Source organism: Pleuronectes platessa, chromosome 1, assembly GCF_947347685.1.
Source record: "Pleuronectes platessa chromosome 1, fPlePla1.1, whole genome shotgun sequence".
Taxonomy (NCBI): Eukaryota; Metazoa; Chordata; class Actinopteri; order Pleuronectiformes; family Pleuronectidae; genus Pleuronectes; species Pleuronectes platessa.
Window position 1 is genome coordinate 8,677,131 of NC_070626.1, and position 16,372 is coordinate 8,693,502.

General features: G+C 42.6%; 2 protein-coding genes across 4 annotated transcripts in view; both read left to right on the forward strand.

The window, feature by feature from the left end:
- The first annotated feature begins 1,065 nt into the window (after positions 1 to 1,065).
- fam219b (family with sequence similarity 219 member B) lies at positions 1,066 to 9,576 on the forward strand. Its single transcript, XM_053419393.1, has 6 exons — positions 1,066 to 1,288; positions 1,699 to 1,807; positions 4,996 to 5,089; positions 5,202 to 5,279; positions 6,122 to 6,173; positions 7,029 to 9,576. Exons 1-6 carry the CDS (start codon positions 1,220 to 1,222, stop codon positions 7,176 to 7,178), a joined length of 552 nt encoding a protein of 183 aa, XP_053275368.1. The 5' UTR covers positions 1,066 to 1,219; the 3' UTR covers positions 7,179 to 9,576.
- Positions 9,577 to 9,950: 374 nt separating this feature from the next.
- LOC128445888 (AT-rich interactive domain-containing protein 3B) overlaps positions 9,951 to 16,372 on the forward strand; it is a 51,076-nt gene continuing 44,654 nt past the window's right edge. For 2 of the 3 annotated variants that reach the window (XM_053428777.1, XM_053428785.1), the window contains exons 1-2: positions 9,951 to 10,723; positions 11,924 to 12,556. In XM_053428777.1, the coding sequence (XP_053284752.1) occupies positions 10,688 to 10,723; positions 11,924 to 12,556 (669 nt within the window). In that variant the 5' untranslated portion in view covers positions 9,951 to 10,687. The other variant, XM_053428794.1, reaches the window with a different exon arrangement.

The window sequence follows — 16,372 nt, forward strand, 5'->3', positions numbered from 1 at the left end:
TCAGCAGAAGAGCCTGACTGGTTTTCAGTCGGCTGGTAAAATGTATGATATAAATAGGATATTGACAGATCAGATATTCTAATGTATCAGCATATTGTCTTGCAAGTCCTGACATGAACACTTTTTTAGAACAAAATGCATAAGAGGATTTGGTGTAATTTAGAAATGGTAAAAATACAAACCTATATCTCTACAAATATGCTTTTGTACCAAATTTAACTTATTTCCATATAGTTCACCACCAAGGGTAAAACCTATTACTACCACAGATGGACAATAACCTGCCAGCATACATTACATATTAAATATGTAAACCATCAGCACATATATTTAAATTGTTTTCATGAGTGCCATCTGACCCAGAATTCAGGTATTGGTCAAGGTGTATACAGCAGCAGAATCAAACCCCAAGTTAGATGTATTATAAATCAGATCTGATAGCGATCCGGCACTTACAAGCATAAAATCTTGCAGATAATTTATGACAGATATTACCACAGACATATTCCTTATAATGTACAAGATGGAAGGTAATGGGATAGTTACACACTTTCTTTGGGTTGTGGCTCATATTGGTGTTCAGGCAAATGAACTGTGGACAAACTGAGCAGTTAAACACAAACACAAAAAAAGTTAAAACAAGCCAAGACACTTATCAGGAACTATGCTCAGTCAACATGGCGTGAATGATAGGATGACAATGAAACTGAGAGACATTCATATTATACACCAGAACATGCTGGGAAGTTGCAGAGCAGGAAACAAAGTAGGAAAAGATCATTGTCCATTTGATAGCCATACAAAAATAAAACAGGGAAAAACGCATGGACAAGAAACAGTGGAACATATATTATTACATTGTGAGAAATGAATTGAGATAAATTAGTTGTCCAATGGCTTTTAGTTGTCTGGTTTAATGGAAAAAACCACAGGCAACATTTATGTTTTTGAAAAAGAAATATATGCGTGTGTGTGTGGGTGGGTGTACAGTCCAGACGGTGGCGATAACGCGCCTCTGAGTCTGTTCTCCTACTCCCACTGAATACAAAATAAGCATGAAGGTGGGACACCAAAGAAGAAGAACAGAGGAAAGAAGGAGGAAATCCCAAAGAAGAAAATCCCAAAGAGGAGGCGGAGGAGGTGTCCCTGAGGTGTCCCGGCGGTGGGAGCTGTGTCGTCATGGCGGTGTGTTGCTGCAGACGGGGACAGTAACACGACCATGATGAACGACATCATAGAGGAGCCGGAGAAGGACACTCTGCTGGAGCCGCAGCCACAAGTTCAGTCGGTAAAGTCAGCTAACACACCAGCTAGCCCGGCTAACGCTAGCCTCTACTCACAGACTGACTAGCCTCGCCTGTGATTTTGTTTTTGACAGCTCCACAGATGAGGCGTGCCCACTTAATATTTGACTGTTACACTAAAGCGAAGTTTGGCTATGAATTATAAATGGAGTGACATGTTAAACATTGTTGTCTCTGCCTGGAGTTTTTCTATTTTCATAACTGCATGTGGCTGCGGAAATGTTTTTGTTTACCACTTGAGACCGACTTGAGCTGGATATGAAAGATCACACATTGTTGTTGATTTTAAAAGAAAAAGTTGTGGTCCTGTCATTTAGATAGCACACGGAGTCGGTGACTTGGCTTCTGTAAGTGAACTTAAACACAGATGTTTCTTGAATTTCTGCAACCCAAGGGGCCCAGTGGTGGAACAAGACCTAAGGTGGCCGATGGAGGCATCAGGCCGGTGGAGAAGAGAGGACCTTACATCATGTCCAGAGTTCCAGCCATCCACCTCAAACTACGTGAGCAGTATCTTGACTCATCCTAACCTATAACGCGTTGTTATTATTGTTTTTATGAATTCAGCTGTGGTGAATATTGTCGTACGTTGCTTAAAATGGGTCAGAATTCAATGTGTGGCCAGCAGAACCTGAGTCGTCTGACACTGAATGGCTCAGACGCCCTCAGGTTGCATCACAGTGTTTCTATGGAAAAGCTTTTAACTTTACATAATGTCGTTCACGGCTTACTTCCATCAATTTCATGGCCCTGATGTCTTTATGTCACGTTGACCTCAATGGACTGCTTTAATTTAAACTCAACAAATGTCTCCCTTACACTTCTGACTGATTACAGACTCAGACGCCAACATTTACTTGCATCTTCAAAACGCACTTTCTGCTCCCTTGAGGAAGTAATGCTGGATTTTGTGCATGGGTAGTCACCACAGTGTCAATCTGTCATGTGAGTTCAGAGAGATGTGTTGCATGAAGACACATGACAAATTCCACAGTCTTCGTTGTCTCTGTTCAAAACGTGTTCACGCTCAGTAATTGGCGTAAGGGAATGGTAATGTGAAATTGAGCTGAGTTTATACCAAAGTTTTGTTGAATTGAAAAAAAGAACTTTATAACCAGTTTTCATCAGTTTTAAGAAAAAACTTTCTGTTGAATTACATGATGTTTTGCGACCCTGATGTGCTACTTTTTTTTTGGACAAACTCCAGAGAATTGGGTCCAGACTTTCTCAAAAGTTTGCCTTTCACACATGCACATCGCAGCAGGATATTCAGTGCAAAGACGCATTCAGAATAGCAGCAAATCCTCTGCAGGAGGAACTCTGGAAATCTCCGGGGGTCAGTGCGTGTCTGAAAGTGGCGTTAGAAACCCCTTAGAGGGTTGTAGTGCACATTTCAGCAGGCATTCAAATAGACAATAATAAAATCTTGTTTCTAAATCCCCATGAGATTCTTCAAATGTAGTTATTGGATCAAGACTTGAAATTAAGTTTAATTGAGGTCAAAATCACTCGTGTGACTGCATGATTCTTAGGTTGTGTTGGGCGATATGGCCTAAAACAATTCGCAATATTTTGAGGCTATATCGCGATAAACGGTATATATCTTGCATTTGGAAATCTCCTCTAAATCCCTGTACAAATGTTAAATTAATAAAAGTCCACAGGAAGTGGCTAAGCTAGCAGACGTTAGCCTTTCTGATGGTCACTGAATGCTGTGTAAATTACCTTGTTTCGAGTCGAGTATAAATGTCGGGGCCTTCTGATCGTTGAGCAGCTGTGGATGGTTTTCAACTGTTCTTCAACAAAGTCACTGACCGGCTGCTTCACCTGAACACGCCTCAGATTTCACTGTGGAGCAGAGTGAGTGTTGGTGGAGCCCCGGGGTCTGTGTTTGTGTGTATGTAAACTTCAAGTCGTTTCGAGCACAGACACACACAAGCATCCACTCTCCCTTTAGTAAAGGACGCTCACTTTCACCTTCATCACTGATTCGTTAGGTTCCGCGTTCATATAGAATATGAACACCACTGTCAATAACCATCTCTAAACACTCGTCAACTCCGTGAGGCTCTTCACTTTCTTTCACTCTCTCCATACTCTCTTTCTTGCACGCAGGCGAGTTTTCTGGATGGGCGGGGGAGTGAGCTGTCTGCTGTTATACAGGCATGAGGGGAGAGAAGTGGAACTTCTGGTTAAAACATTCACTTGACAATTTGTACTTGATCGTCGAGATATAGTAATTTAATACATCTCCCATGGAACAAGCCACGATATATATAGAGCATATTCCATATATCGCCCACCCCTAATTATACAGTGCATTGAAAGCCGATGTTAGACCCATATTATTGTCTCAGTTTGCATGTGTATCTTAAATGTGTCTAATCCTCCCAATTTCTGCTAAGAGATACTACTACTTAGCAGGAAACCGATGGATTGCTTACTCCGGGTAGGAAATGAGTCCTTAGCCCAAGTGAAGGAGTTCAAGTACCTCGGGGTCTTGTTCGCGAGTGAGGGTACTATGGAGCGTGAGATTGGCCGGAGAATCGGAGCAGCGGGGGCGGTATTGCGTTCGCTTTACCGCACCGTTGTAACGAAAAGAGAGCTGAGCCGCAAGGCAAAGCTCTCGATCTACCGGTCGATCTTCGTTCCTATCCTCACCTATGGTCATGAGGGCTGGGTGATGACCGAAAGGACGAGATCGCGGGTACAAGCGGCCGAGATGAGTTTTCTCAGAAGGGTGGCTGGCGTCTCCCTTAGAGATAGGGTGAGAAGCTCAGTCATCCGTGAGGGACTCGGATTAGAGCCGCTGCTCCTTTACTTAGAAAGGAGTCAGCTGAGGTGGTTTCGGGCATCTGGTAAGGATGCCCACTGGGCGCCTCCCTTGGGAGGTGTTTCAGGCACGTCCAGTGGGGAGGAGACCTCGGGGAAGACCCAGGACTAGGGATCCCCCCGTCAGAGCTGGTCAATGTGGCCCGGGAAAGGGAAGTCTGGGGCCCCCTGCTTGAGCTGCTCCCCCCGCGACCCGACCCCGGATAAGCGGATGACGATGAGATGAGATGAGAGAGACCTTGTTCTCGTTGTGAAATGTGTTTTGAGGGGGGTTTCATAAATGTTGATTGCTACACTGAGCTGAGAATATTTTTTCTCATTTCAGTGATTAACTTTGGGATTGTTCGAGGCTTTACTAATAATATAGGTGTTTTTTGGAATTGCATTATAGTTTCTCATAACTTCTGTTTTTGGGATTATGAATATCAACTGATCGTTGTATAAGCTAATAAATAGGATGATTGTCCCAAAATATTAGTAATGATATGGTAACTTGGGAAACATGGTAAATGATCTGTATTTATATTGAGCTTTTGTATTGTCTGTTTGACAACTCAGAGCGCTTTACAGTACAGTTCATTGCCACACACATTTTTACAGTGCAACTATGGGCAGCACTGTATCTACGAGAACGAGGCAGCTGTCCCGGGCCATTCGGGCTTCAGTTTCTTGCCCAAGGACACTTTGACATGCAGAGGGGGAAGAGTGGAAACGAATCGCACACCTTCCAGTTAGAGGAAGACCGCAGCCATTATTGGCTGTTCCTAGCTCAATAAACCCACATATGACATTTGACTTGACCATTACCCAGTCTGTCCTTCTCAAAACAAATAATGTCTCTTATTCTGATTATTTGTAGAGAAACACAGGGAGATGGCAAGAAAAGCACTGAAGAAGAAAGCCCTCTCACCAGGACCTCCGGTGACGCATCAGCCCAGACAAGGAGTCAAGAGGTGAGGAGACGAGGCCTGAGGGGTTAAGAGGAAGCTGCCGGTTATCATGTCAGCATAATGCAGGAGAGGCTTGTTTTGCAGCAATTTTTACCTTCTGTTTCTCTCTTTTTAGGACGGTGAAATATAACAAGGGGTACGCTTCTTTGAGTCAGCATGCTGAGGACACTCTGGTTGCACTGGACTCAGACAGGTAAGATTACACCAAGCATAGTAGTGATACTGTTGGAGAATGTCTACTATATACATTAAATTGAATCTTAGGCAGTTTTCTGCGGAGGATCTCTGGAGAATTGGGTCCGGACTATCTCCGCAGTTTGTCTTTCGCACATGCAAAACACAGCAGGAGCTTCTCTGCTCTGATGAGTTAAAATAATTTAATAAAATCCTCTGCAGGATTCATATTCAAGTGAGAGGTGGTGCAGCAGGCAGAGGCAGGAAGTCACAAGATTTTGCTCAGAGCACATTGACGACAACATCAGCTCTTATAACCACAAACTATCATGACATCTCCATCGGTGTCTTCTATGTGTATGTATGTGCACTCATGACCACAACGTTCCGCAGATGGAGCCCTGCTGATAACTCCCAGAGAAAGGGTAACCCAGTATTTGCTTTTAGAGCCCCCACATTGTGGAGCTTACCCACATTGAAGTTGGACTAATTCTCTAGCTTTTTTTAAATGCCACCTTAAAACTTTTCATTTTATGAAAGCCTTTACAAATGGTGGACAATGGCTGTTATTTAGACTGACTATTCCCATTTGTTTATTTATATAATTCTATCGATTTTATTGTTCTGTATTCTCTGCTTGTGTTCTATTGTTTTATTTTAATTTTTTTCTTCCTTGTAAAGCACATTGTAACATTGTTAACAAAAGTTTATTAAAATGTTGTTATAATAATAGTTATTATTATGATACTTGTGTAGGCAGGAGAAAGAGGAGGCAGTTTCCTTGTTGTTTGTGTTACTGGTTTCGACAGATTTAAATTCTTTACATCAGAATGACAGAACCTGTCCTACTTGTTTGTGCAGTGATGAAGAGATCGATTTTGAGCAGTATTCCTCCGGATACTCTTCAGCAGAGGTGAGTCAGCCCCATGGCACGTTCTTCAGATGCACTCAGATGGCTACAACTGTGTGGTTGTTCCAAGATTTGTGCGTTTTTTTTTTTGTCACCTATACATGTTCAAAGATAATTTGTGCTTCTATCAGGGCTTTGTGTTTTCAATTTGGCACTTTTGTTTCTTTGTGACCTCTGTCTGATATGAGTACCATCAAATGATGCACATTAAAAAAAAATTATAAGTAAGGGGTTCAAATGGGCCAGTAATAGAAAACAGTACAGAGGAAAGATATTTATCATGTGTATAACTGTACATGATAGCACAGATAGGACTGGAGCTAGATCTTGTTTGTGTTTGTATTCATTCATACATAGTGTAAGAATCATGTATACCGAGTTACCTGTGCAGTGTGCATGGGGAAAAAATGGGCCTCTGGCTGTTTCTTAACCTCAGATATGTCGTTAGAGTACTTCATCTCGAGTTTAAATTCAGTTTTACCTGTTATCTCACATTTTAGTTGAATAACTGAAAATTTGCATATTTCCAAAACAAACACACTCAATATGTGTAAAAGGTTCCTGGGAAGGCTCAAAATCATAGACACCGATAGATGACAGATGTTTACTACCCAATTTAACCTTCATACTAACAATAACTACCAGATGACTTGACGTACTGGTAACCTAACTTGAAACCAAAGTCCGGTCAGTCGCAGAGAGTTATTTTCTTCGTTAGTCGACTAAACACCTTTGTAATAAGGTTTGATTCAAAAGAACAGAGACCGTAAACAGATGGACCTCAGTGAGTTGTTGATCAGGTTCAACCAGGTTACTCTGCGATGACTGTGTGTCACCGAGGTTCCCTTTGCTCTCCAGGTCCACCCTGATTTAAGCAGGCAGCTGCTTCAGGATGGCTACCGCCTTGACGAGATCCCTGATGACGAGGACTTGGACCTGATTCCGCCCAAAGCCATGGGCTCCTCCATGTGCTGCTGCTCTGAGGGCCCGTCTTGCTCCATGCAGTGACGCTGCTATCCGGACTCAAACCCCTGCAAGGTTTTGGTTCCAGTTCAAGTTGCTGTCTCAAGTCACTGGTGCCTGAGGCCTTCTTTCTAACCCAGCTCCCCCGCTGCGCTGCCTGAGGACTTCCAGCCCTGAAGCCAAAACTCCTGTTGATGCAGGACTGCGTGCACCGAAACGCTCAACCCACAAGAAGTGGCAGATGGATGTAAGAAGAAGCCTTATCCACTGTGACCCCAAAGCTCTAGCTTTTTTCTATTTTCCGTTTATCAACCTACAGGAACCATTACTATGCCTCTGAGTGGGAGAGAAATTCATCATTTGGGACACGTCTGTGTTGATCCAGTGCAGTTCTGGATACCGTTGTTTCCTCTGGTTAACAGGTTTAAACACGACATGGTGTAATGTGTTTGAATGAATATGATTTTTTTATTATGTCAACTTACTGTTTATTTGAAGCAACTCAAATCAGCCTTTACATTACCTGACTACTTGTAAATTAGTTTTTTTTATGTCTCTGTCTTCAAAAATATAGTTTGATTTTTATTCCAAAATGAGATGACCACCAGGTATGACATTATTATTTGACCAAAATAACCACATCAAACAACAGCGGAAATATTATGATTTTCAATCTAATCAGAAGACTGAATTGAGATAGGATGTGTTGTGTTGGGATTGACTCTACTTCATTTCTCATAATAATAATATGATTTTTTTTAGGTAGTATCACTTGCTGAAAGAGTTATTATTATTAAGAGGTTAGAATAGAATAAACCCGGCACTCGCAGATAATCGAAAGCCAGGATTATTTTGTTCTATTAGTTTCCTATGATCTGACTCTTTGTGTCTAAACTATGAAAATAACTCATGATTGTTACATGTTGTCTTTGAGTAAAATACTCTAACAAAAGTCTTACAAAGTGAAAAATCCATTGTTGGATTAATACCTACACTTAACCAAAATGTCACACACGTTTAAATGACAGAAAATGTAACCAAATAAGTTACTGAAGTGCTTTGACAGAACAACTGATATTTGGGCTGAGTCGAAAGTAGACTTAAAAAAACTACAAATATATCAGGGTTCTAGTTAAAGTCACCCTAAGACATATATGTATGTGGTAAGATGTTTGTATGTTTAAATTCTAAAATGTTTTTTGTTTATTTTTACTTTAGAAAACCAATTGTCATAGATTTAAGTCAAGAAGAGGTTACTGTTTTTGTGCCAAGATTGATATGTAGCATTTTAAGAGTTACATCACATCCTGGACAGGATATTGATCTGAAATGTGTCCACGTGTCTTTGTGGACACCAGACCAGAGTCTATATTAATTTGTTGCCTACATTAAAAACAAATAGGTTTCACTTTCAAAACATTAAAACCAGATTACATTAGAATGGAAGTAAATGGCTACCTCTGTTGAGAGTATGTACAACTTTATGAACAACAATTCATATCCTTCTTAGTTTGTTACTGTCTGTTTTTGTTTCTTACACAATAGACACAAATGTGTGCCTGAAATGGCCGTCTTCATAATATTATTTTTCCACTTAAAACAATCTGTTGAGTCATGTTACAACCTGTGTAATATTAGACTATTGGTGTTTATTTTGAAACTGAGCATTAACAGAAAATGTTTAATGTCAGAGCAGAGCAAGTGACGGTGTTCACTTTTCAGGGGATGTTTTTGTGTAAGAGTGTGCAACCACTAAGTAACTTGCCTTTCACATGCATTAGTAAAATATAATACAAATAAAAAAATGGAAATTGCACAACTGTTGAAGTGCACAGAGGATTTAAGTCACAACAAATGTGTGACCACTGTTATACTTGCACCACACTGTCTTAGGCTGTGATGTTAACTGTCTTATGAAATGATGTAGCTGACCACTTGAGGGTTAAAACCGGAAAGAGTTTGACATTGTTTGCTAGAAAAAGCTGCAACCGTGATCGGTTCTCTGCAGTGCCGGGATCAACTCTCTAATCCATCAAGTCTTTGCAAAGAAAACGCCTGACGTTGAAAAAGTTACAACATTAACATGAGCAATGTACTTTATGTCTATGATTGTAATGTGGGCCATTTAGGTATAAAGGCTGATTCTACACTTAGTGTAAGTGTAGAATCAGTGATGAAAAGTGTATCAACCCCTGCAGCGCCCGGATCTGCATGATGTTCTTCATGTACATTCAAATATTGCACTTAACACCAGTGGTCAGTAGCAAGTACACTTGACTCACCTGTACTATGCAACTATTGGGACAATAATAGCATAAAGTGTTATTGAATGCTAGATGCGATAACTTAAATTTGTTATTTTATGATGGTGAACACTAATCTTTTTTTATTTGATTGTACTGTGCATTGGTTTGCATCATAAAAAAAAATCCCTTATCTAAAATCCCTTGTGTTTTATTCTTATTATATTCATTAGTATTCATTTTCATCGATGCCTGTGGGCAGAGGTCATAAGTCAATGAAGCTTTTCCATCATTACAAATGAGCCGAGTACATTATGAACGTGGCAGTTGTTGGTACCTCAAGGGGGCAGCATGGAGCTACGATACAGTCCCAATAAGATTATAAGAGGCTTCTTCCAATCACACTACAGCACTTTATTTCCTTTGAACATTACATCATGATCACTGCCATGTTGTGCAGCATTCACAGAAAGACGCAATACTGTGAGTGTTGGAGAATTTAGTGAGGTAAACAAAGTACACTTCCTGTTATAATATGTCTTTAAAACAAATATCCATTCCCTGATGACATGGATATCAATGATACACGTCTATGTATAGGTTAAGATATTGAGGTAGACAACATATATGGTAGCATGTGAGTAGAACCTAATTCAAACACCTTTTAACTATTTTACCGGCTTTAGGTTTACATTTTTCATCTTAACCATGTGGGGTAGAAGGCGCCTCACAGGCACATAGACTAGAATAACAAATTAAAGAGTTTGAATGGATCGGGCGGAACTATTGGATGAAGAAGAGGTGAGGAGGCCACTGGGACTTGTTGCTGTCGCTGGGCGGGCCCACTGCTGCTGGTGCGCCATGCGGGGGGTGTCAATCGAAGGGGGAGAAACACGACGAGTGAGGGGAGTCACCTCAGCGCTGCGCGAGATATGAGACCGGGCCGCTCTGCTGTCGGTGCCTGTTCCGCTCAACAAGAACTCCACGAAGGCGTCCGCGGGGCCAGGAGACGGGCAGAGTGAGCCGAGAGATCCCCCTGAGCGGAGGAGAAGAAGAAGAAGAAGAAGAAGAAGGAGAAGAAGAAGGAGAAGAAGAAGAGGACGGAGGAAACCACAGGAGCGTCTCTGTCAGTCGCAGTCTGCGGCGCGTGCACACAGCCTCTCGGCCGCCCCCCCCCCTCCTCGTGCGTGCGCGCGTGTGTTTACAAGTGTGCGAGACGACCGCCAGGAACGAGGGAAGGAGAGGTAGAAAAAAAAGAGGAAGAAGGATAAGAAGAAGGAGGAGGATAAAAGCCAAGGAAAGGAAGGAGGGATGGTGGACAACTCCAACAGTAGCAAGGCGCAAATGGTGAGTCGCGGTGCCGCTCGGCGTCTCTTCACCTCTCCCTCTGAGCTGTAGTCACACGGGTAACGCAGGAAGAGTTATTCAACTTAACGTCACATTTTCTACAGGAGACAGAACCGACTTTCCGAGCGCATTCGACCTAAATGGTGGGTTATTCTTTACGTTTATTCTACAACCTCACAGCGACACGGCGGTGTGTTCTCACAGAAGTAGCCGACATACATTAATGTGCTATTAGCCGGTTTGTACGTCAACTTATTCCAAGAGCTGCTGCTCCGCGTACGTTATCTGCGCATTTTGAGGATGTGGCAGGCAGCCAAATGCGGAAAAGGTGTACTTTTCCTTTTTTTCAGTTCGAGCTGAGCTGGTTTTACTCTTCTGTTTAGGTTAACTTGTCCAATAGTCAGTTTATCCTCTTTTCCCATTTAGCGGACACTGAAGTTATGGGCTGGTTAGAAGCAGTTTATGTCCCCATCGGGTTAACTAGTTTTCAGCTTTAGCTCCATGAGTGACCAGTTTACAGTAGTTACTGTAGTTGAGCATTTCGTCTCGACAAATCACCGTTCTCCTGTTTGATCAACTAAAGGAAACACTTCAACTGAATTTAAATCTCCTATTTCTTGTTGTATCATTTATTTTTTCGTGTAGTCGGCTCCTATAATATTAGTATATCGCAGCTCTATATGCGTGGACTCACTAAAACCTTCAACGTTTCCATTAGAATTTAATTTTTTTGAAACATTGTAGTCTTTCCTTTGTAATGAGCCTGTTGACATTAGTTACTGTGTCATTGATTATTTCGTTATTTTTTTTACACACGCTCAGTTGATGGTTTTAGTTTAGATGTAAATGTTGAGAGCTGAATCTTCCAGGGATCAATGCACATTCATTTTCTCCTTCAACGTTAGCAACTAAAGTTAAGATTTATGACTTTGGTGCTGCAGATTTTCCAACTTGGTCAGTGGCACGTAATCAAGGTCCTATGGTTCCAATGTTGACTATAGTGATAGAATGTAAGGAGTCATAATTTTGTAGATTTTTATTATAATTATCCACATTTCACCATGTGTCAATATGTTACACTTTTTTTTGTTGGAGGGGGTGGCTGCATGTGCCTAATTCCATCCCCTATAATGAGATAAAGGGGTAATTCGATTTCCGTATATGGTAGGTCATCCATGACTCCTTCTCTTCCTCCTACAGCCCAGTATGTCACAAGAGCCTGGTGTGGCCTTTCCTCAGAGCACCTCTACAGGGGGGATGAAGCTGGAGGCAGTGATGGAGCAACTCCAGCGCCAACAGCAGGCTCGACTCGAAATGGAGCGCAAGGAGAGGAAGCTGCGAGAGGCCCATATCATGTATGCCCAGCAGGTTGCTGCCCAGCAAGCCATCCTGGCAGCTGCCCGGGCTTCTGGGGCCACATTCATGGGCAAAAGCCTGGCCGGAGTCATCCCAGGAGGCGGGTTGCCTCCCCGGGTTTCCAATCAGAGCAGTGTGGACTCCGAAAGAGAGGATGATGAGGACAGAGGCCGTGATTCTGGTGATGAGGATGACGACAATGAGATGATGGAAGGAGACGAGGGCAGTGATGAGGATGAGGGAAGTGCCAGTGGTCTGGAGTTCCTCCGCAAGCAGACCCTCGCTTTGCAGCAAAGCGCCTCCCGCATCCCTTCCCGTCCATTTGGCAGTTACTCTGCTTCGGCCCCCCAGAGGGCTGCGTCGCCGCCTATCAGAGTGAAGCAGGAACCTGACGAGGGCCTGTCTCCTGCGGGGCCTCACTCAGCTACCTCTCCTAATGGACAGGCAGACTGGGGTTTTGAAGATCACTTCAGACAGGTTAGTGCCCTGCCTTGGCTCCTTGTCACACATTTCCCTACCTATTACATTAGTTCCTGTTATGGTCTTTTGCCAGTTGTGTCACTAAACCCCTGCTCATGATTTTGTGTGTATTAAACCAGGATTACTCCATCTAGAATGTCAATGCCCCCCTCTCTCAATAACACACTCTCTTAAAACGCTTTCTTTCAATTTAAAATGTTTATGCAGTCGCAAAAAAACGATGTTGTACAACCTTTCATTGTCCACCACTCTCCCTTTGAGTGTTCTGTTTGATTTCCCAGTCTAGCCTCCTACTGTGAGTGACTGCTTAATCTTGACTGTTGGACAAACCTCTCCAGCTGTATCTTTGTGAAACACTTCAAATCTCTGCGGAGGGTTGACCGCCAATTGGCTTTTGTGGCAAAAAATCCTCGTAAGTGAGTCCTGGCAGCAAGCCAGGCTGAGACGTAATGTGTTCACGCTCACTAGTTCTCTCCCTCTGCACTCGCATTCTGTGTGTGTGTGTGTGTGTGTGTGTCTCTCTCTCTCTTTTCGATCACTCTTGGCACTTGAATCAGGCTGTGCCTTGGCTCTGATCCAGGTTGCAGAGTCAGCCTGTGCAGGCAGCGCTGCTGCCGCTGTGAGGCTGTGGGTGGTTGGCCGGGTGAGCACGAGGATTTTTGTTGGGTGGGAAAGTTGGATATAGTACACAGAAGCAACCCCTTGAGCCCCCACCCCAAGAGTTTTGGCTGTGTGCCAAGTGCACTTTCTTTTGAAGGTAAATATTGCCTCAGCACAGTGTGCCGGAATGCCAACTGAGAACCAAGCTGAGCTACATGTGGTTTAGCATCATACCTTGACACATAGCAAGTTAAAGACAGCTCAACTGCCTGAGGATGATATAAAAAGCCTTTGTTGCACAAGAGTGTGCAGTGTCAGAGGACATATCTGTGCTTGATCACTGGGCGGAGGGTGCAGGACTATCATGTGTCTGGATTTTATTACTGTCTATTTAAAGGCAAATGTCTTTGAATGGTGGTTCTCTACACCACATTGCCAAATTTAGCCGTGGTGCATGTTCATTAGGTGCTGACACGCAGCAAATATGAATGGAAAAAAACTCATATATAGTAGAAAAAAATTAAGTGGATTACGCATAGGCCATTTAATTAAACATACAATTGTTAATTAATTAATAATTAATTAATTAATTAATTAATATTTTACAAATAAGTGAGTTAATGGGTGTGCTATATATGGCATAACATTACTCCATACAATATGATCACTGTATGAAGTGGAGTTTCACTGCATTGGCTGCTTATTGTTTCCAGTGGTGTTAGAAAATAGTGGGGGGGGGGGCATTATTCTGTGGGCTTTGTGTGAATGTTGTCAGCGCAGAATATCACAGCAGCAAAGTTGTAGCTGACCAGTGCCCTATCTGTGGCCTGGCGTCTTTTATGAGGAGAGGCAGGCTGAGCTGGGGGGTTGGGCAGGCATTATGGGATGAAAATTGGTCTGGCCTTTTTTGTTTCCTCTCTTTTATCTTTCCTGTCATTATGTCAGCTCTGCAGTATTTAATGACTGCTCATCTCTTCAGGCAGTTTCAGGTTGCACTGCTGTTGGGGGAGGGGGACAGTGGATTTTTGATGTCATTGTCTTCAAGGGGCCAGAGACAAGCCTGGCAGATGCCACAAATACCGAGCTCCCCCTGTAATAACAGGGAGAGCACATTTATTGCGTTCTAAAAGTAGTGCCAGAGAAAAGATGACTGTCTCAGGAGACAAATGTATGTAAATCCATTTACATTAACATTTGCATTTCATATAGCCATTCACACTGGGTGGATTCAAAGCACCCTGTGTGTGTACGTTGTGGCCACTCTGATCAGAGATACTGACCTGGTGTTGAGTCATAGCAAACCTAGTTTTTAAAATGACACAAAAAACACTAATAATGTCCATTTACTCATTCATCTAGAATTCAATGATTTATGGTTCTGAGACAATGTATAGGACATGTTCAACACAATGTTGCCCATATATACAATGAAAAGACAGTGTATAGCTCTGTAGCAGCACCTATTTAAATTAAGTGTTATTCAGCAGCAGCACTTGACTGACAACCATTTGATTGGTGTGACTTGTCGTCCTTTACTCCCGAGTGTTTGGGGTGTATGTGAGTGGCGAGGGTCCATACAGGTCAGACTGGGGGTTGGACGGACATGGGTAACCAGTGTTTTCATGTCAGTGATGTATGTGTGGTGACCTCATCCTTGTCTTAAACAGCAGAGTAAATAATTGTCAAACAAGGGGACAGACAAAGCCGTCACATGGGGCGGACAACTGGCCGGCCTCAGCACTCTGGCCTCCACCATAGTGGGACAGAGGCTCTATGACCTCTGTAATCCCCCCGCCCCCTCCTGCTCACACACACGTCCACAGACCCCTATGCTCCTTGTGATCGTTGCTCTGTGATTAATTGAGTTTTAATCGTGCCTGCAAAGCACAGATTGTGTCTTATGTCCTATACTGGTGTGATTGCTTCCGTTGGATCGGCTGGATGTAGTAACTGAGCAGAATTCTTTGGTAGGCTACAGGTGGTGTGTGAATACCATGGCTTTCGCTTACAAATTATACTTTCTCAAGCCATTTGCTTCTGTGCAATCTGCCGTTTGACAAATGAGACAAAATGGAGACTGAGCAGAGCATGTCTACATTTGCATGGCTGTTATAACAAAGGCAGAGTGATGACAAAAGCGCAAGACATAGAAAAGCGATACTCATACTAGCACTTCTGTCATCACATCACAGGGCTGAATTGTAGGTTTTAGGAGTGCTACCAGGCATGCAGCCAAGTGTTCAGTAGATGTGTGGGTGGCCACATTTTAATTGTTTCTAAATGGAGATATGGTGCTCTTGTGTAATGATCTTGCATCACTCACGGAAGAAAATAACATCATGAATTGCACAATATGTTTTTTCTTTTTCTTAGCTTTTTATTGTGTTACAGCCAAGAGCTTAGATGACCAACTGCAAGCTAATGTATTTACCAGGCTCAATTACAAGGAGCTGAATAATAACCTCCTGCATGCCTGATAAGATTAATAGTTTTTCATTTCAGTCTGAAGATTCTGAAAACCGGAAAAACCGGAAAACCTTTTCTTCAGTCTTTTCAGAGAAAGTAAATCAGTGCAGCAGGAGAGCTCACCTTTGTTTTGTGGCAAGAGAGAAGAAGGTAGATATAGTCATGACTTGAACTTTTAACACCTTAAAAAAGGTGGCCAGTGGTCCAGTTCAGTTTTCCGGGAGTGACTGGGCATCTGTATCTGTTGAGCCCTGCCATCACTTGCCACCCGCGAAGCCGCTGCTGCTGCTGAGATACTGAAGGCTGCCTATCTGTTGGGCCAATGCTGTTGCATAATTTAGCTGTCGCCACAGCAACACGCCAGCCAGGAAGTGGGGAGTTACACAGCTGCAGCGCAGAGATCGATAAGAAATGTTTGTGAGCTTTTAGAAGCAGAAATTTTACATTAATTTTTCATGGATCATTTATGATAAATGAAGAGGATATTTGTATTTAGTAGATAGATTCAAAGTTTTCATTTTGGCAGTGTAATGTGGAACAAATGATGACGCAAAAGTGAAAAGAAAAAGTAAAGAATACGAATAATAATAGGGGGGGGACACATGCACACACATACACACACACATACGTAGAAGACGCTCTCTGCCTGATGTGTATCCTGTACACGCCAACCTGACCTGGTTTCTGCTTTGGGAGGGTTGTGTTGGTGTTTCACATACCATAACTGTCAGTGGGTTTTAAATGGTG